General features: G+C 36.2%; 1 protein-coding gene across 4 annotated transcripts in view; it reads right to left on the reverse strand.

The window, feature by feature from the left end:
• MKLN1 (muskelin 1) overlaps nt 1-21,562 on the reverse strand; it is a 400,971-nt gene that overhangs the window by 106,173 nt on the left and 273,236 nt on the right. For all 4 annotated transcript variants that reach the window (XM_017851288.1, XM_017851287.1, XM_017851289.1 and 1 more), the window contains 4 exons: nt 12,918-13,060; nt 11,244-11,332; nt 2,410-2,519; nt 366-558 (listed from right to left, as the gene is read on the reverse strand). In XM_017851288.1, coding sequence (XP_017706777.1) covers nt 366-558; nt 2,410-2,519; nt 11,244-11,332; nt 12,918-13,060 — 535 coding nt within the window. The remainder of the gene's footprint in view (nt 1-365; nt 559-2,409; nt 2,520-11,243; nt 11,333-12,917; nt 13,061-21,562) is intronic.

Below are 21,562 nucleotides of genomic sequence, written 5' to 3' on the forward strand. Positions count from 1 at the left end.
ATCTAGCCCCCCCCTTCTCCTCAAAACTACACTGTTAATAAATATTGGCTATCAATATCAAAATATTTTTTCTGATACAATTTAATGCTAGTTAATGTTATCATCTGTAAGTGCACGGTTTCCCAAGATGACAACTTAAATTTATATGTGAGTTCAAGTACATTTCACTTTTTAAAGTCTCATTACATCATGGATCTATTTTACATGAAAGAAGTCCCTAATCCAAAGAGCTAATAATCTTTAACTGAGTAAAAAAAACAAGAAAAAAAATTAGAATAATAAGTGGCATAAGCCTATATTCTTTTTGAGAAACAGTTTCCCGTACATACTTGAATTTACCCTAATAACCAATCTAAGTTTCATACCATTTACAGCTTTTTCAATCAGCTCTTCACAAGCATCAAAATCACCCTTCAACACCAGCTTGTCATGAATATCTGTTAACATGGGATGTTCCAGTGCAATCTTGGTTTTCTTTTGCAGTGACTCAAAAGCTTCTGTATAGTTGTGTTGTCTGAAGTGTTTTAGGCAAAGGCGAATAGCTTCCTGTTCACGGTACTACTAGAACACAGAGTAAGTATGGAAAGAAGAGATTTGGTTAGATGATACTGTAGGAAACAGTTAACAACAGTAAAAATAACTAATCTACACTGAGCATTTATTAACACTATGTGCCAAGCAGCATACTAATCTGATTCATTAGGTATCATTATTTGGCTCTTTTAACTAGCAAAACTAAAACTTGGCCTGTTCCAATTAACTTGTCCAAGGTTACAAAGTATGTAGCCAAAAGTTATTAAACTAAACCTAATTCCAGAGTCTCAACTTTGAAGAAAGGGAGAACACCTATTTCTTAAACTCCACTTAATATTGTAAAAATTATAACTCCATAGTGTCTATTAATCCCATTACAATGCAGGTACTGAGAGCACAAAAAAACATGAAATAATTCACATACAATTATACTATGCTTTCTATTTTTGGTTTTTAAGGTATTACTTGAATGACAAGTATCAAGTATACAGATACTTCAAATTTACAAACATGTTTTATGACTCAAAATCATCAAAACAGACTAAATTTATTTATTTATTTATTTTTTGAGACAGGGTATTGCTCTCTCTCCCAGGCTGGAGTGCAGCGGCGTAATCTCAGCTCACTGCAACCTTCGCCTCCTGGGTTCAAGCAATTCTCCTGCCTCAGCCTCCTAAGTAGCTGAGCTTACAGGCACATGTCACCATGCCCAGCTAATTTTTGTATTTTTAGTAGAGACGGGGTTTCACCATGTTGGTCAGGATGGTCTCGAACTCCTGACCTCAGGCAATCTGCCCACCTTGGTCTCCCAAAGTGCTGGGATTACAGGTGAGAACCACTGCGCCCGGCCCAATTTAATTGTTTTCTAAACTTGAACTACCTCATCTATTAAGCAGCTATAAAGTAGACATCTCAATTAACTGGAATCCAAAAAGCAGGCACTTAATTTATTAAAATTTTCCCCTAATAGGACAGATGCCAAAAACAATCTTATAAAATGATTTTAAAAAAAAATGTCAACTTCAGGAGTATGTTCTGGGGCTACGTCAAATTTCCTAAGTATATCACTATTCAAACAAACAGATGACACGGAAGCCTTATGATAATCGAACAACAATGATTTATTTATAGGCATTACCCTTTAATGAGGCAAGAAAATAAAATGTGTTTAGGATGATGTATAAGATCTGAAACACAAATCAGTTGATAGCTGACTTCTTAACTAATAAAAGGTCATTAAACATCTAATCCTTACACATTATAATTAACTATTATTAATTAATAACTTAATTATAGTTAATTAACTGTAACTTACTCTTGGCCTCTAAAAAAGATTTATCCTAACTACCTTGTTAACAATATATATTACAGTTATATTAAACAGCAATATTTTTTAACCCTGTTGACTACTTTAGGAGTCTAAATCACATCCACATCTTAAATTTTCCATTAGACTGCAAAACTATCCCACTAAAAACTATGTTTTAAGTATTTATATGAATACAAGTAAAAAAACCCAAAATTCAGAGTCAAATGGGTATAATAAAAGCAGACTGTGGAGCCAAACTGCCTGAGTTCATACACTGGCTCAAGCACTTTACAACTGTGTGACCCTAGGCAAACTATTTAATCTCTCTGTGCTTCATTTCTTCATCTATAAATTAATGGGGATAATAAATGCACCTGTCTCATAGAGTGATAATGACAAAGTGAGTTATCAGGATAGCTTAAAAGCTGTCAGACTGGAAGTGCTTAATAAAACGTTAGCTGTTGTTATTATTATTTTGAATATTTTAAATTATTCTCAATGAATAAGAGATTGACATATTTCTCCTTTTATAGCCATTAAAGTCAGGATTTAAAATACAGTCCTACCTTGCTATACCAGTTGAGACAAGGTTGTACTACATCAGGATCATCAATGCCACTAAGTTCAACATACCAGATGCTAAAGTTAAAGCTGGGTCCCCAGGACAAGAGTGGAACTTTAAGAAGAAGAAATAAAAGAAGAAGAAAATATTAACACAGTTCAAATAAAACTTTAGCAAAGTAAAGGCACTATTCAACCTTATAAGGATTCATTCAACAAATTTTCTGGGCATCTTTTATATGACTAGCGTGGTGCTAAGGCTACAACAGTAAAACGAAATAGATGACCCATGCCAATGTAAGATTTCCTTAGTTAATAAAAACACTGTACGATAAATTAAAAATGTTCATATGTCTACCCCAAATAAATGCCACCAGAATTAGATGATTTAACAGGTAAATTTTACCAAATGTACAATCAGCAAAAAATTACTTCAGAATTTAGCCTACATCAGAACACTGAAAGAGACTGAAAGTTCAATTATTTATCAGTGGCATAACCCTGAAATCCAAATTAGAAGAAAAAAGACTTGAGGCCAATCGCAGCTATGAATACATATTTAAATACAAATTAAAAGGAGGAAAGTTGCAAAAAAATTCAATCAGATTTTCATTGTAACCAGATAGATCTCATTCCAGGAATGGAAAGATGACAGTTCAATAAATAATAGGAGCTATATTAATATAATGTACCACGTTAACAAAATAAAAGAAAAAACACATTTGGTAACTTTAATACATTATTATTTTTAAACCCTCAATGTATAAGCAATACAAGGCAATAAAAAATTTCCTTACCTACATTTTTTAAAAAAGCATCAAAAACCTTAAAAATTAAACCTAATGGGAAAATACTAAGTATTCCCACTCAAGTCAGAACAAGACAAACAGGTCCAATATCTCTACTATTCGACACTAATCAGAGGTCTCAGCCAGTGCAATAAGGACACAAACAAACAACCAAATTAAGAAAAATGAATTGTAATTTAAAGATGACCTGTCTACCTAAAAAAATTCAAGAGAGCCAGGAGCAGTAGCTCATACCTGTAATCCCAGCACTTTGGGAGGCTGAGGCAGGAGATCACTTGAGGCCAGGAATTCAAAACCAGCCTGGCCAACACAGTGAAACTCCGTCTCTACTAAAAATAGAAAAAATTAGCCAGGCATGGTGGCATGCGCCTATAATCCCAGCTACTCGGGAGGCTGTGGAAAGAGAATCGCTTGAACCCAGGAGGCAGACGGTGCAGTGAGCTGCCATCGCACCACTGCACTCCAGCCTGGGCAACAGAATAAGACTGTCTCAATGTAAAAAAAAAAAAAAAAAATATTTATAAGAAAATATAAAATTGTAGTGAATAATTGAATACATGAAAGAACCTACTATGTTCCTATATAGGAAAACTCAATGTTGTAAATGTGTAGTTTTCTCCAATTAATTATAAATTTAACATCATGTCAATCAAAATCCCAATGGTCTTTCCGGAGGTCCCATGTAGTCAAAACTATTTTTTTTTATAGCAACACTAGTTATTTTTCAAAATAACATAATAAACAATTTTCTAGCCTTTTAATAATAGAACATTGCACTAATGGCACAAAAGCAATGGTGTGTAAAACTTCTGGCACCTTGGTACCAAACTAATGGCACCAAACAGTACTAGTAGTGCTCAGTAAGTACAAATTGCACTGTACTCCTCACCACCATACACTGGCAATAAAAATAAATAAATAAATAAATATAAAATAAAATAAAATTTTGCCGATGGCATAGAAAATTTTATTAAACTCCCATCATTAAGTACACATCTTTTTAATATCCTGTGTGACAAAATGAGAATTGCATATAAAGCATTTTTGTTGTATACCAAAGCACAATGGTTATCTCAAGGAAAGGACCTGTACAATTATTCAAGTTGTTAGTTTAAAACCAATTTATTTTCATGGGTTGCCATTTTATTCTTGAAAGAAAAACAGACAACCTATGATTATTTAGATTTGGGTATTTGCCAAACATTTACATGTCATTTCAAGGAAAATAATTAATGATACTTGCTGTCAAGGATAAAAACCAAGCTTTCAAGAGAAAAATTAGAATTTTGGAAGCTAAGTACCCACCACTGTGAGACTAACTGATTCCCAACGCTTAGATGTTTTTAAATGAGATTACTTGTGATATTAATAAACGTGATTTTTAAAATATTATATAATGAAGTGTTTCAACATTTGGGAGATCTGTATCATTCAGGTTGTTTTCTAAATAACCAATGAATGTCACAAAATCACACCTGGGTAAAAAGTCCAAGATAGACCAGTGAATTTTAATGTAGCAATAGATTCACTGATGCAGTTTCAGAATCAATAATGCAACTATCTTTAAGAAACTAACACTTGTAGAGTTTTGATGAAGCATCAAAACAGAATATCCACAATAGCTGATACCTGGCTTAATGATTTCCAATATCCGACTGAATAAGGAAGACATATGGGGTACAATACTTTTACGTATTTTTGTCATCTAAAACAGGGGTCCCAAACCCCCAGGCCCAAACCTGTACAGGTCTGTGGCCTGTTAGGAACCCGGCCGCACGGCAGGAGGTGAGCAACGGATGAGGGAGCATTTCCGCCTGGGCCCTGCCTCCTGTCAGATCAACATTGGCATTAGATTCTCAAAGGAGTGCCAATTCTACTGTGAACTGCACATGCAAGGGATCTAGGTTGCACACTCCTTATGAGAATCAAATGCTTGATGATCTGAGGTGGAAAAGTTTCATCCCAAAACCATCTCTCTGCCACACCCTGCCCCTACTTCTGGATCCATAGAAAATTGTCTTCCACAAAACTGGTTGCTGGTGTTAAAAAAGTTGGGTACCACTGATATAAAGGAAGCTGTGTGGGCCGGGCGCGGTGGCTCAAGCCTGTAATCCCAGCACTTTGGGAGGCCGAGCTGAGACGGGCGATCACAGGTCAGGAGATCGAACCCATCGGCTAACACTGTGTGAAAATCCCTGGTCTTACTATAAAATACAAAAAAAAAAACGTCCGGTGCGAAGTGGCGGGGCCTGTAGTCCCAGATACTTTGGTTTTTAGGCTGAGCAGGAGAATGGGCGTAATGGGCGAGCGGAGTTGCAGTGAGCTGAGATCGGCCATGACTCCAGCCCCGGGGGCGAACAGAGTGAGACTCTGCCTCAAAAAAAAAAAAAAAGAAAAAAAAAAAAAGGAAGCTGTGTGAATAAGAACACAGGCAGTAGCAACCAGTCATGAGAATGTATGAAGTACTCCTGGGATATTTAATATGCCTTTGTTTATGTATTTCAAAAAGTTTTTTTTTAACAACAAATATTAAATTATCATTATTGTTTCAGTGTTTATTTCTTTATGCAGCAGTGTCATTTAAAAGTTTATCTACTAAATCACATAGCAATAACCATCAAGTAGTATAAGAGTTAGCATAAAATATAATTCTAAACTCAAAAAGCACCAAGAATATAGTCTATATATGTCACCAGACATAAAATATTAGAGATTTCCAGGTCCAAGTCTCATTAAGAATTCATTTATTGGTCCTGGTGCAGTGGCTCGCGTCTGTAATCCCAACACTTTGGGAGGCGGAAGCAAGAGGATCACTTGAGCCCAGGAGTTCAAGACCATCCTGGAAACATAGTGAGACCCTATCTCTACAAAAAAAAATTAAAAATCAGCTGGGCATGATAGTATGCGCCTGTAGTCCTGGCTACTTGGGAGGCCAGATGGAAGGATCACTTGAGCCCAGGAGTTCAGTGTTACAGTGAGCTATGACCACACTACTAAATTCTAGCCTGGGTAACAGAGAAAGACACTGTCTCTTAAAAAACAAAACAAAACAAAACAAAACAAAACAAAACAAAACAAAACAAAAACCTTTTAAAACACTTGCAGTGAAATTTATTCTGTTACTCAATGGTCCAATAGAAATATTTCTAGAATAAAATTAGTTATAATTTTTAATACCTTTAAAGAATACCTTTAGAGGAAGGAGATAAATCATGAAGTTATCTCACCAAAGGGCATCATATATTACAGATGAATAAACAATATAATTAATTTTCATGACTAAAAGGGAATGTAAAAAATGAGCAGAATGATGTCCACTCACTTCAAATGCCAGTGATTTTTGATAGCATTAACAATACTAATAATGCATATAGAATACTGTAAGAAATCTAAAAGTGAATTAAAGCTCCAGGCACATGTTTTTGTTCCCTAATAAAAGATGCCTCCCTCATCAAATAAAAGAACTAGAAACTCCTAATACATATCCCAAGGCTAGCAGTTTGTATTCTAGGATTCAGCCACCAGTTTTCCCCACAGGACAATCAGACATGAATATAATCAACATCCCTGTGTGTCACCTTTTTTCATAAAAAGGCCAGCCTGGGCAAGACAGCAAGACTCAGTTTCTACAAAAAAATTGTTTTTAAAATTAGCCAGGTGTGGTGGTGTGCTACTAGGGAGGCTGAGGTGGGAACATGGCTTGAGCCCAGGAGCTGGAGGTTGCAGTGAGCTCTAATTGTGCCACCTGAGCAACACAGCAAGACCCTGCCACTGCTCACACCCATAATCCCAGCACTTTGGGAGGCCAAGGCGGGCGGATCACCTCAGGTCGGGAGTTCAAGACCTGTCTGACCAACATGGAGAAACCCTGTCTCTACTAAAAATACAAAATTAGCTGGGCATAGTGGTGCATGCCTGTAATTCTGGCTACTCGGGAGGCTGAGGCAGGAGAACTGCTTGAACATGGGAGGCAGTAGGTTGCCATGAGCCGAGATCGTGCCATTGCACTCCAGCCTAGACAACAAGAGCGAAACTCCATCTCAAAAAAAAAAAAAAAAAAAAGAGGTTCTGAGAGATCCTAAAAATTCAAGATTAACTATTCTGAAATAGTGCATCTACTATTCTACTACAGATTTAATGACATAAGTATACTTAGCACAGTAACTGGCACATACTAAGTGTTCAATAACTGTTAGCTGTTATCTATTATTATTATATTAATTTTCCTCTTAATAGTACACTTCTAAAATGTCACTTTTCCACATGCTCTCCTAAAGGGCTTCCTGGACTTAATACTCAGACTTCATGCTCAGAATTCACACTACATCCAGCCAGAGCAAAAGCCACTCTCTGAAGTCTCCACAATCATCCAGGCTGCAGCTGACTCCTTTACAAAAATCCACATCTCTCCATTTACCAAAAACCAAGACTCCCCCTGAATCCTTCCAAGACCCTGTACCTCCTTTTGCCCTCACCTACCCCTGATTTCTTTATACAGCTGTTATTGTGACTATGAATCAGAATGTAAACCCTTCGAGCCATCTGTAACCAATACCCTCATCCCACTCTACTTTATGTTTACTTTCCTCTGATCTAGTCTCCTGCTGAGGTTTCCCTTCCCAAACTTTAACTTGCCCTCTGGAATCCAGTCTCCCAATTAATAACTCACCTCTGTTACTAAATTTTCCTTTTACCTCTAGGTCTTATCTAAAACCAAGCTTCTTTCTAAAGCCAACTCTCCTTCTACACTAATTCCCATCAAAGTCCCTAAAATACTACATGTTAGAAGGCATGTAAACACAAGCTTTAAAAATATAAGTATAAAAATGCACAAAAGAGATATCCAAAATGAAATCATTTCTTCCATAAATGCACTCTTAAATTAAAACCACAGATCCACAAACTAGAACAGAACTCAAGAAAATATCCAATACAGCTACCTATCCTACCATTAGACAGAAAAGGCATTAATATCCTCATTTTATACAAAAGGTAACGTAAGAAAGTAAAATTTACCTGAAGGAAGGCAGTCCAATGATATCAGTTCAGCTTTGCTGGTACTCTGAATTACCCACAACAGATCTTAAAACTTAACCCCTGCCACACAGTAGAAATGTGGGCTATTTTCCTTGTTAACAATTTATGACCAAACTTACTTCAATTTGCGTTAAGCAAAACTTAAATGAATAAGCTATATTGATTATAAATGAAAATTATTATAGTTACATGTCAATAAACAACTTGGAGATGATCTGCCATTGTGTTAGCCTTGCTTCTGTTCTCCTCCATTACTGTGAATAATTGAAGGCTGACTAAATTTAGAAATTGTGCCGTGTAGGCATTAACTTGTTTTTTAAATACAGCAAGATCTTTCAAACATGTCACTATAGAACACAGATGTAAAATACTCAAAGGCTTTTTTTCTTTTAAGTCAAATTCTAACAATTTACCTGAACCAAATAAATGTCTGTGCTAAATTACTACCGAGAGAGCTATACATCATTCAAGTCCTTTACTGGAATAACTTTTGAAGAAAACATGACAAACTAAAACTACTGACCTAACATATGGTCTTTTAGTTCCATATTTTCCTTATATTACTTAAAACAAAAAGTTTTTTTTTTTTTTTTTTTTTTTTGAGGCAGAGTCTTGCTGTCTCACCCAGGCTAGAGTGCAGTGGCATGATCTCGGCTCACTGCAAACTCCACCTCCCAGGTTCAGGCAATTTTCCTGCCTCAGCCTCCCGAGTAGCTGGGATTAGAGGTGCCGACCAGCGCACCCAGCTAATTTTTGTATTTTTTAGTAGAGACGGGGTTTCACCATCTTGGCCAGGCAGGTCTTGAACTCCTGACCTCATGATCCACCCGCCTCAGCCTCCCAAAGTGCTGGGATTACAGGCATGAGCCATCGTGCCTAGCCTACAAAAAGTTCTTAAGAGTATGTTGGGAAAGGGTTGGGAAGCAGATACTGCTGACTGGTATTAACATCTTTTAGAGAAAAGTAAGACATACTAAGTTATCCATATATTAATATTCTAAATAGAAAATGGGCTAATAAGTGTCTACTATTATTTGGAAAGCTCCAATTAACATTTTGCCTAATACCATAAAACTAACCCTAGATCAAGTAAAAGACATCATTATGCCCTATAATTAAAAAGGTGATGGGAGAAATGGGTGGCTGTTGGTGAAAGGGTAAAAAGTTTCAGTCAAACAGGAAGAATAAGTTCTACTGTAGAACTTATCTACTGTTCTACATCTAGAATGAGATCTACTGTACAGCATAGTGACTACAGTAATAACAACTGAAAATTGCTCAGAGAGTAGATCTTAAATGTTCTCACCACAAAAAAATCTTAAGTATGTGAGGTGAGGGATATGTTAATTAGCTTGATTTAATAATTTACAATGTATTCGTATGTCAAAACATCACATTGTAAACCATAAATATATATATAATTATTTGTCAATTATACCTTAGTAAAGCTGGGGGGAAATTTTTTAAGTGTACATATTCAAATACGCAGCAAAAAAGAAAGGAGAAAAAAGGCTGACAGAGCTAGAAAAGGTTCCCATTTCCACTGCTTGTATACTTGAAATATAAAATCATAAAATTGTCAAAGCTATGCAAAGGTCTTTAGGAACTGGTAAGTCTAAATAATGATGAAAACATTACTCAGTACAAAAGAAGGAAATAACCAAAAGTTAAATTTATTTTTAAAATTTGCTTGCTCATAAATTCTTATAAGAAAATAGAATATAGGTTTTATTTATATTTATTATAACAGAAATTATAATACTACTAAGTGACATATTAGAATCCAATTGTTCCAAAAACAGTTTCTGTATATAAGCAGTCTTTCTTAAGACCTTAAATATTCTTTTGCCCAACAGAACTATCTGAATCACAAAACAAAACGGCAGCAACTCTTGATAGATTGGCAAACAATGACTATGTTTGTTCCAAAAGAGTAATTATTCTCCCAAACCAAAATGTGGAATCTGGCTTTTATTATTATTCTTCAAAGTATCTAATTCACTTTAATCCCCATATTAATATAATATTCTCAAAAGTATGCAACATGGTTATAAATTAGAAGATTTGTTTGTTTTTTTGAGATGGAGTCTCGCTCTGTCTCCCAGGCTGGAGCGCAGTGGCGTGATCTCGGCTCACTGGGAGCTCTGCCTAATGGGTTCACGCCATTCTCCCGCCTCAGCTCCCCAAGTAGCTGGGACTACAGGCGCCCATGCCCGGCTAAGTTTTTTTTCATATTTTTAGTAGAGATGGGGTTTCACCGTGTTAGCCAGGATTTAAGTCCTCAACTTCCCTACCTTCTAAATAATAAATCCTAAAGGAAACAAAATCACCTGAAAAATACTCATTTTGAGGATGCATTATAAATACTTTCTTAAGCTAAAATACTTGCTAAAGAAATACATGCCTTAAGGTAATATTTTTCAAACAGTGATTTATAACCTATCGATGGGTTATTAAATAAATTTAATGGGTCTGACCAGCATTTAACTAAAAAAATAAAATAAAATAAAAGAACATAACAGATAATAACCATAACATACTGCCTTAAGGATTTTATCAGTATTTGGTTTTAGAATGCTATTGTTTTAGTATAAGCGATAAACCTTCCATAAAATTAAGACAATTAAATCACTAGATCCCATAAAATCTTAGAAAACTTTCAAATGAGAAAACCTATGGAAAAGATTCCACTTGAAATAACTGCCATTTAGTAATGAATTTATAAAAAGGAGAAGTCAGCAAACTTCTCCTGTAAAGAGCCAAAGAGTAAATTTAGGGGGCTCTGTGGGCTATGTGGTCTCTTGCAACTACTCAAGTCTACTTCTGTAGCACAAAAGCAGACACAGACAATATGTAAACAAACCAGTGTAGCAATGTTCCCATAAAATTGTATTTAAAAAAACGAGAGGCCTGCAGGATTTGGTCTGTGGGCTATAGTTTGCTGACTAATGATACTAAGAATTTGTTTCTATTTCCAAATGCTAAAATCTTACCTATTTTAATGAATCGACAAGGGAACATCTGTTCGTCAATTTTATGCTTCAAGGTGAATGTTTCTTTGTTATAATCATTCTTTAAGCCACTGTGGGAAAAAAAAATAAGGCTGTTGAATCTGACTTCATAATTTAGTAAATGCACTAGAACACAAACTAATGCATACTCAGGTTTTAAGTTCAAACTAATGCTCAAAATATTATGACTAAGACAATATAAACAAGTAGTTGAACATGGGCATATAGGTCAAAACTAGCACATTCAAATCAACAGCATTATAACTGGATTCTCTTAATTATATGAGGATTAATGAAAAATGTTCAGTATTATAAAGAATATAGCTACAGTGCTTAAAAATGTGTGACAGGGCCTAGTGTCCTGAATAGATAACCGAATATAACAAAATTTTCAAATGGTAACAAGGAAATTAAAAAACAATTCACAGTCAAATCCGACAACTTAAACAAAACCACATATTAGAATTCACCAAAGAATTCAGTTATTTAATTCTGAGATGCCAATGTTTCCTTTATAGTTCAACAAATTTTCAAAGCCAGCCTTACTCTGTTTAATAGCATCTGCTTTATCCTAAATAAAAATAAATGCATATCACCTCTCTACTTAAACACCTAGGACTGACATAAGGATTTATGGGAAAGTCACTCACCCTCAGGTTGCTATTATATTTCCTGAAATACTCTCATGACTGAAATAAAATACAGTATAGAGTATTTGCTTATACAAAATATTATGTTAATGGGCCATACCATATCACAAATACATTCTTTTTTTTTTTTTTGAGACAGAGTCTTGCTGTATTGCCCCGGCTGGAGTGCAGCGGCATGATCTCGGCTCACTGCAACCTCCGACTCCCAGGTTCAAGCGATTCTCCTGCCTCAGCCTCCCAAGCAGATGGGACTACAGTTGCCCACTGCCATGCCCAGCTAATTTTTGTATTTTTATTAGAGACAGGGTTTCACTGTGTTGGCCAGGCTGGTCTTGAACTCCTGACCTCGTGATCCGCCTGCCTCGGCCTCCCAAAGTACTGGGATTACAGGCGTGAGCCACTGTGCCCAGCCATCACAAATACATTCTGAATTTCCATGGTTTCATTTGTCCATTCTATTAGCTATCTGATTTTTCATTTGCTGGGCAGCAAATTAACACATTCATTCCTGGTTGTCTAATATTATTAAAACTCAAATTTACTGAGCTCCTTCCAAGTGACAGGCATGCATCTTTCAATTTATAAAACATTCCTCTTTTTAGTCTCCAACTTACAGTAATCCACTGCTTCTGGATTAAGGCAATTAATGTTAGCATTTTGGATAGAGCCTGTATTTTTATGTAGCAAAGATTATAGCAAAAAATTTTATTAAAGCTGAAAATATTTCTGAAGTCATTAACAGCTCAAAAATACAATTAAAAAAGGAAGAAACAAAAAAGTTTGATTCTTCTTTGGTAAAATATTAACTAGGGTCTGTTGGTTTAAAAAAAAAAAAAGAAAGCAAGCTAACTCAACCCACAGTATTAAACTAAGGCATTAGGAATAGAAGAGAAGGAATACTCTTTTCTCCTTTGAAAGAAAAACCAAACCATGCAGATTAGCTACAAAGAGACTAAGACTACATTTTGTTTAGAAGACAGCTCTCTTCCCCATAACCATAACTCACCTGGACAACAGCTCTGTCATATTCTCTTCATTCATGCCACCAAAGACTTTAAATTTCTTCAAATTGCAAACATGAGTTTTCTCATATTTTCCAAATGTGATATTCTGAACTATAGCAGGCCTTTCGAGCTTTAGAATCAAGTACTAAAAACAGAAACAACCAAATTTTATCCTCTTTTGTTTAAAACAAATGTTAGACAACTTTAAAACTATTGCCAGTTAACAGGAAAATGTATAAGGTTCATCCTTGTCCATCCTGTACTAGCAGATTTTTTTTAAAGTTACTGAATAGTACATAACAGCCTTTTAAAGGTTATCCCACCAGAACCACTTTTCACTCCAGTAGATCCCAAAAACTACATTATCCCCAACACTGCAGGTGAAGGGGGAAAAAAAGAACTAGTGAGATAACTTCTAATCAAAGAACGGTATTCAATAAAAGATATAACCAGACTATGCAAAACCAAATAAAACAAGATTAGAATACAAAAATAGCAATTACATATTCCTATGGACTCTACTTCAATAACTAAATCAATGCTTGAAAGCAGCACTAAAAATTTTAGATCTAGAAGCAAACAAAGATTTAGTAATCAACCCTGCCAAGTTTACGAATTTAAAACCCACATCTACTCTAGATATATCTAATGTAGCTCGTTTTCCTACTGCACATTGGATAAAATGGGATCAATCAAATAGAGAACAATTTACATCACGCACATAGTTCTCTATTATAAAAATTAAGAGGAAAATCACCACTGCTTGAACACATGCTGGAAAAGCTATTCAGAAAAACAATTCAGATGTTTTGTCGGAGAGACGTCATGCTTCACGATATTGGATGATAAAGGTGGTAAGAATAAACTTGCTGGTCCTGCTGCCTCTTATCACACACAAAAATTAACTCAAAATGGATAAAAACTGATCCAACATCAATCCTTTAGGACTGAAGACCTGGCCGGGTGCGGTGGCTCACACCTGTAATCCCAGCACTTTGGGAGGCCAAGGGGGGTGGATCACAAGATCAGGGGTTCAAGACCAGCCTGGCCAACGTGGTGAAACCCCGTCTCTACTAAAAATACAAAAATTAGCTGGGCATGGTAGCAGGTGACTATAATCCCAGCTACTCAGGAGGCTGAGGCAGGAGAATTGCTTGAACTGCAGAGGCAGAGGTTGCCGTGAGCCAAGATCACGCCACTTCTCAAGGCTCGGAAAAAAAGAAAAAAAAGAAAAAAAAAGACTGAAGACCTAAATATAAGAGCTAAAAATTTAAACATCTTAGACAAAAACTACAGGCAAATCTTCATGACTTTGGATTTGGCAATGGATTCTTAGATAGGACAGCAAAAGTACAAATAAAATAAAATAAATTGGATTTCATCGAAACTAAAACTTTAGTATCAAAGGATACTATCAAGAAAGTAAAAAGACACCCTATAGAATGGGAGAAAATATTTGCAAATCATGTATCTGATAAGAGTCTGGTATCTGGAATATATTAAAATGCCCTTACAATTTAACAACAAAAAGACAAACAACCCAACTTAAAAATAGATAAAGGACCTGAATAGCCCTTTCTCCCCAAAGTAAACAAATGGCCAACAGACACATGAAAAGATGCTTAACATCATTAGTCACCAGGAAAATGTAAATCAAAACCACAAAATACCATTTCACATCCACTAGGATGGCAATAATAATAATAATTTAAAAATGCAAAACAATAAGTGTTGACAAAGATGTAAAGAAATTGGAACTCTCATGCATTGCTGGCAGGAATGTAAAACGTTAGATATACTGTGGAAAATCATTTGGCAGTGCCTCAAAAAGTTAAACAGAATTACCACATGACCAAGAGCATCCACTCCTAGGTATAAACCCAAATGAAGTGGAAAAAAAAAAGAAGGTATATACATAAACAGTTGTACATGAATGTTCACAGGGGTACTGTTCACAATAGCCAAAAGGTGGAAGCAACCCAGATACAAAAGGTATCTGACTTACCCAGAACAAGTAAATGCATAGAGGCATAAAGCAGATTAGTGGTTGTGAAAAGCCGGGCTGAGATCGAAAGGGAGATACTCCTTACCGGGTATATGAAGTTTCTTTGTGGACAATGAAAATATTTTGGAACTAGATGGAGGTGATAGTTGCTCAATTCTGTAAATGCACTAAATGTCACTGAATTATACACTTTAAAATGGCTAACTTTATATTATGTGTGAATTTTACCCCAATAAAAAAAGAATTAAGTTGGTGGTGACAAGAATGGCAATGATAATAACCCTAATATTTTGTGAGCACTAACTTCTTATTTGGCACACTGCTGAGACTTTTACATGCAATAGCTCACTCACAGTAGTAGTGGGAGGAATATATGAACACAGGTTACTCTGTTCATCCTCATTTTACAGATGAAGAAATATAGTTACATAGTTAATAAATGACAGAGTTGAGATAAAAAATGAGTCATCTGCCTCTGGCTTACACTGTTGGTTGGCTGACCCAACTTCCATTCCCACCCTAGTTCTTCCTAGATACCCTCCAGGCAAGGGTAGACATATGACAAAGATCAATGAGATGCAAGCAGCAGTTTGTAATGGGTTCATTTTTGCTTCCTGAAACAAATGCTACCTCCTCTTCTGCCTCTTTGCTATATGAACAGTTACAATCACTGTGCAACCATGAAGAGAAATGACCAAGAGAATCTCAAAGATAACAACCATTAGTGAGCCACTCAACTCTCATCAGCAGCAGCCTACCTCCAGTTTTACTTTTTCATTCACAGCCACTTTAACCTGCATAAATTCCAGCCATATTAACTGTACATATTTTAGTATATTTCTCCACAAGATACAGACTTAAAAAATATTCATGATACTGTTACATACCAGAAAAAAATAACAGTAGCTCCTTAATATAATGGCATCAAAAAATCCTGTCACTGTTCACAAATCCACAATTGTCTAATTAAAAAAAATGGTTTTTCTAATTCGAAGTTCAAATAAGGCTCATGAATTATGATTGGTTAATACACCTCTTAAGTAACTTTTAATACACTGGTGTCTCTCAATTGCATTTTTCCCCCTTTAAATTTTTTGCTGAAGAAACTGGGTTGTTTGTCCTTAAGACTTTCCCACAGTCTGGATTTTGCTGACTACACCCCCTACCTCAATGTTTATTTTCTGTAAATTAGTAATTTAATCTTCTCTAGTTTTCTTACGTGGGGAACAACAACCAGAAAACCTATTTGTTTAATCCACTGTAACAGAACCTTCTGTTAGTTGAAGCTAAAAGCATTTCTACTGATTCACTGACCCCAGCTGACCAAAGCTTTAACCACTACTTTATAAGGACTGTTTACTTTTACATACCATTTACACTCTAAGTAGCTATTAAAACTTCTTTATTACATTGCCATAGGAAAATTGAAATTGATATTCTCTAGTCATTAACCTTCTTTATCCCTATTAAATTAATAGGTGTAGTAATGTGTCTTTTGGTAATACAAAGTTTCTTTAAGAATACAACTGCATACTGAACAGACGATATGGGTCTGTTCGCACTCTTTATCTCTGCATATTTAAGATAATATAGGTAGATATTCACATCTATCTTTTTTGTTAACTCACACTCCCTTCATCCCCATATATCCCCCTTCCTCTCACTCTTCAGTCATCCTTTTGAGTCTTAGACATCACCTTTCCCTGACAATTCATTTAGCATAGCCTTGAAACTATAATAGTAAAAATGGGCCTTTATACAAATTGTTGCACACTATCCATTATCCCATATACTAAATGCCTAAAACCAATGAAAAGCATCTGTTTGTACATATATAGTAGTATCAATAACCAAATATCGACAGAATTTTGTTATTAAAATAAAATAAAATCTAGAATATCTAAAGTAAAACATAGTGGTCTGACTGAAGAACATTGTGGGTAAAATTTTAAACGTTTGAATTACATTTTAACTTTATTGGTAAGTTTTTCAACTTCCATTTCTTCCAGCTCTTCCTTTTCCTTCTCTTCTCTTTTCTTTTTTTTTTTAAAGACAGTATTTCACTCTGTTGCAAGGCTGGAGTGCAGTGGTGAGATAGGGTGTATTAGTTTCCCTGGGTTTCCATAACAAATTGTAACAAATCGATGGCTTAAAACAACAGAAATTTATTTTCTCATAGTTCTGGAGGCCTGAAGTCTTAAATTATAGTGTCAGCAGTACCATGCTCCTTTCAAAGGATCCCGGAAAGGATCCTTCTTTGCCTCTTCCAGTATCTGGTGGCTCTTGATTTTTTTTGGCTTGTGACAGCGTAACTCCTATCTCTGCCACCCATCTTCACATATCTTTCTTCCCTGTATCTGTGTCTTTTCTGTGTCTAGTAAGGTCACTTGTCATGGGATTTACAGGCCACTCTAATCAAAGATGCTCTCGCCTCGAGATCCCTACCTTAATTACATTTACTAATGCTTTATTCCAAATAAGGTTACATTCTGAGATGTCACATATCTTGGTAGGGGTGGGGGTGGGGGGAGAGACCATTCAATCTACTGCACAGAGCCAGCCAGGCAAAAAAAAAAAAAGCAGTGAATGCTTATGAAAATTAGGTCTAGGCACCGCTATTAAAATGTCAGTGTGGTCAGTCGCAGCCTAGTAGGCAGGGCAGAAAATGGTATGTGCTGAAAATGAAGAGGCAGGCAGTCACCAGATCATGCAGTTTGTGCAATTACATGGAGCTTGAATTATAAATGCAATGGGATCTACTAAGCACAACAAAAAGCTATGATCTGATTAACATTACACACATATATGCACACAATGTGCATTACAGAGAGTGGATTAAAAGAACTGGCAGACCAGTTAGGATGCTGTCACAATAAACTCAGGAAAGAGTTGAGATGAAGGAGACTTGGACTAGAAGAGTGTGGAGATGGACAAGAGTAGACAGTTTTGACACACATTTTGGAGAAATAATTGATGGGATTTGGTGACAGATTGCATGCAGGGAAAAAAGAGGAGGCATCAAGGATGATGACGTAGTTTCTGACTTGAATAACAGGGTAGCTGGTGATATCATTTACTTTGATGGGAAGAACTGGCAAAGAAACAGGAAGTACAAAACAGAGACTAGAAAAGTCCAGATTTTATATCTATGTATATCTGAGGTTATGTAATAAATCACTCCAGTGTCTTAAAACAACAGTGGTTCATGATTTCTCATGATTCTGTGGGTCTGCTAGACAGCTTTTCCATTGGTAGCTCCTGGATTCATTCATATAGTTGTATTAAGCTGATGGACTGGCTAGGGGACTGGGCTTAATTGGAGTGGTGAATGGGAAGGCTGGGGCTAACTGGGATTGGGCTTTCAACCTCAAAGAAGCTAGACAGGCTTTCCTCAAGCACAGTTATCTCTAAGTTTCTATAGGCCTTGCTTAGAAGTTGCAATATCACTTCCTTAGACTTTTCTGTTGGTCAAAGAAAATCACAAGACCAACCAAGACTCATGAGGTAGAAGACCCTGCACCTTCTGCTGGAAGGAGTTGTAATTTGTGGCCATATTAAGAAATTTGGACTCTGATCTAGGACAAATAGAGAAACATAAAAAGGTTTTAAGGTGTGACACAATAGCAACAAAATTCGATACCCATTCAGGATTAGAAATTCTCAGAAAACTTCAAACAGGAGGAAATTTTCTCAAACTAACACAGGGCATATATAAAATATCCACAGCTGATGGGGTGCGGTGGCTCATGCCTGTAATCCCAGCACTTTGGGAGGCCAAGGTGAGCAGATCACAAGGTCAGGAGATTGACACCATCCTGGCTAACACAGTGAAACCCCATCTCTACTAAAAATACAAAAAAATTAGCCAGGTGTGGTGGCAGGCACCTGCAGTCCCAGCTACTCAGGAGGCTGAGACAGGAGAACGGCATGAACCCGGGGAGCAGAGCGTGCAGTGAGCTGAGATCGTGCCACTGCACTCTAGCCTGGGAGAGAGTGAGACTCAGTCTCAAAAAATATATATAAGATAAAATAAAATAATAAAATAAAATATCCATAGCTAAGCATCATGCTTAATGATGATTCCCTCTAATATTGGAACAGAAGGAAGGCTGGGGCAGTGAGTGGGGAGAACAGGAAGGGGAAACGATGGATGCAAAGAAAATATTTGCAAATCGTATATAAATCTGATAAAGAACTTAAATACAAAACATACAGAGAACTCTCGAAACTTAACAAGAAAACAACAAATTTCAAAACGACAAACCTTTTGAACAGACACTTCACCAGAAAACAGTCAAGAAAGCAACAAGCATACAAAAAATGGTAACATTAATCATTTTAAAAATGCAAATTAAAACCACAAAGACTTGTGTATTAATTTTTTTTTTGGAGACAGAGTCTTGCCTTGTCTGTCGCCCCGGCTAGAGTACAGTGGCAAGATCTTGGCTCACTGCAACCTCTGCCTCCCAAGTTCAAGTGATTCTTGTGCCTCAGCCTCCCAAGTAGCTGAGATTACAGGCATGAGCTACCACGCCTGGCTAATTTTTTGCATTTTTAGTGGATATGGGGTTTCGCCATGTTGGCCAGGCTGGTCTCCAACTCCTGGCCTCAAGTGATCTGCCTGCCTCGACCTCCCAAAGTGCTGGGATTACAGGCGTGAGCCACCATATCCAGCCACTTCTATATTAATATTTAGCACATCTTTGTAATAGCCAAAAATCAGAAAACGATTCAATGTTCATCAACAGGTATATGGATAAACAAACTGTGAGATATTCATACAATAGAAATCAAGTAGGTAACAAGATCCTACTATCATTATCTGAATAATGACACTTGCACTTGCCAGTATGTTTGTTGAGTACATACAGACATATGCATGTACATGTTTAAATTTGTATTTGATGTAATGAACCCATATAAAGATATGAATGAGCACAAACCTGATTGTTAGCATTGGTTATTAGAGAAGAGGAGATGAGAGGACAAAAAAAGAAAACAATTATTTTGTTATTCCTATTTTAAAAACCAACATATATGGTATTCCACTTATGTAAAGTATGTGTCTGTGTGAGTGTATGCATAGAGTTAAGCTGAATTATCTTCAAAATGACAGCAGTGGTGGTGGTGGTGGTGGTGGTGGTGAGGTCAGGATGATGGAATTCAGGTGATTTCTAATTTCTTTTACATTTCTTATGCTTTTATCTCCTTTTTGATTCTCACTTTTAGTATTTGTAATTTGTATAAACAAAAACGTTAAAGCCATTTTCACAGTGATACGGGCAATATTTTGAGACCTTAATGAGAAAACACTGCTGTTAATTCTGGATCATCTGTGCTGGTAGCGTAAATGTAGCATGAATGAAAAACCCATAAATGCTTTAAGGATACAATGTCACCCTTCTCTGTCACCAAATATGTGGTTACAATAGTTACTGATACTGTCATGGAAAACATGTCTTTCAAGATGACTGGTGAAAACTCTCTAGGGTTGGTTAAAATGTATAGGCAGTTGCAAATGTCTTTTTAATTGACATAAGAAGGGTTAGATCATAACTCTTTTACTGCAATTATAAGCTTCTTCCAAGGTAGTTGAAGTAAATGATATGCCTTATGGAGAAAATACATGTGTTAGACAAACATCATTATGATATAAGTTATAGTATTGTTGGCCGTGAATTCAATGTTAATGAATCAAAAATACCTATATTAAGGTTTCTTTAAACAGAAACATACATAAGACAAGATTATATATTGATTAGCTGATGGAAATATTGTAACTGAAGACTCACAGGAACCTAATCCTGTATTTTCCTAGGAGCAATGGTTCAGTATTTGTTAAATCACTGTTCATGACTACTTTATAGGACATAACTACTGTGAATAACCAGAATCAACTGTATATGAAACCAAAATATTTGCCATAGTTTAAGGTCAGCAAAGTAGCTACTACGTTTATCCTAATCCTTGCAATTACCATATGATTATGGGAAGAATTAAAAAACACATCAACATTCAGCGAAATAAGGTTTCTCCTTATTCAAAACTAAATAAAACTAATTTACATAGCATGATTATCCTCGTAAGTGATTTGAAACAAGCAGGTCACGCAATAGCTTATTATTAGAATACACTAAAATGTGAATAACTTTTTATATCTGCAATACTATATTACAGGCAACAATTATTTTCTTTTTTTCTTTTTTTTTTTTTGAGACGGAGTCTCGCTCTGTCGCCCAGGCTGGAGTGCAGTGGCCGGATCTCAGCTCACTGCAAGCTCCGCCTCCCGGGTTCACGCCATTCTCCTGCCTCAGCCTCCCGAGTAGCTGGGACTACAGGCGCCCGCCATCTCGCCCGGCTAGTTTTTTGTATTTTTTAGTAGAGACGGGGTTTCACCGTGTTAGCCAGGATGGTCTCGATCTCCTGACCTCGTGATCCGCCCGTCTCGGCCTCCCAAAGTGCTGGGATTACAGGCTTGAGCCACCGCGCCCGGCCACAATTATTTTCTTAGCAATACCTGCCTATAATAATACTGCTACTTTACATAAAGTATACTAAATTGCAGAAAATGCTTTTGTATACATTCTTATTTTATTCTCATAAGTGCAATCTGCATTTTAGGTATTGTCTTTTTCATTTTTA

The sequence above is a fragment of the Rhinopithecus bieti genome, unplaced genomic scaffold (assembly GCF_001698545.2).
Source record: "Rhinopithecus bieti isolate Rb0 unplaced genomic scaffold, ASM169854v2 scaffold_34313, whole genome shotgun sequence".
NCBI classification, from domain to species: Eukaryota; Metazoa; Chordata; class Mammalia; order Primates; family Cercopithecidae; genus Rhinopithecus; species Rhinopithecus bieti.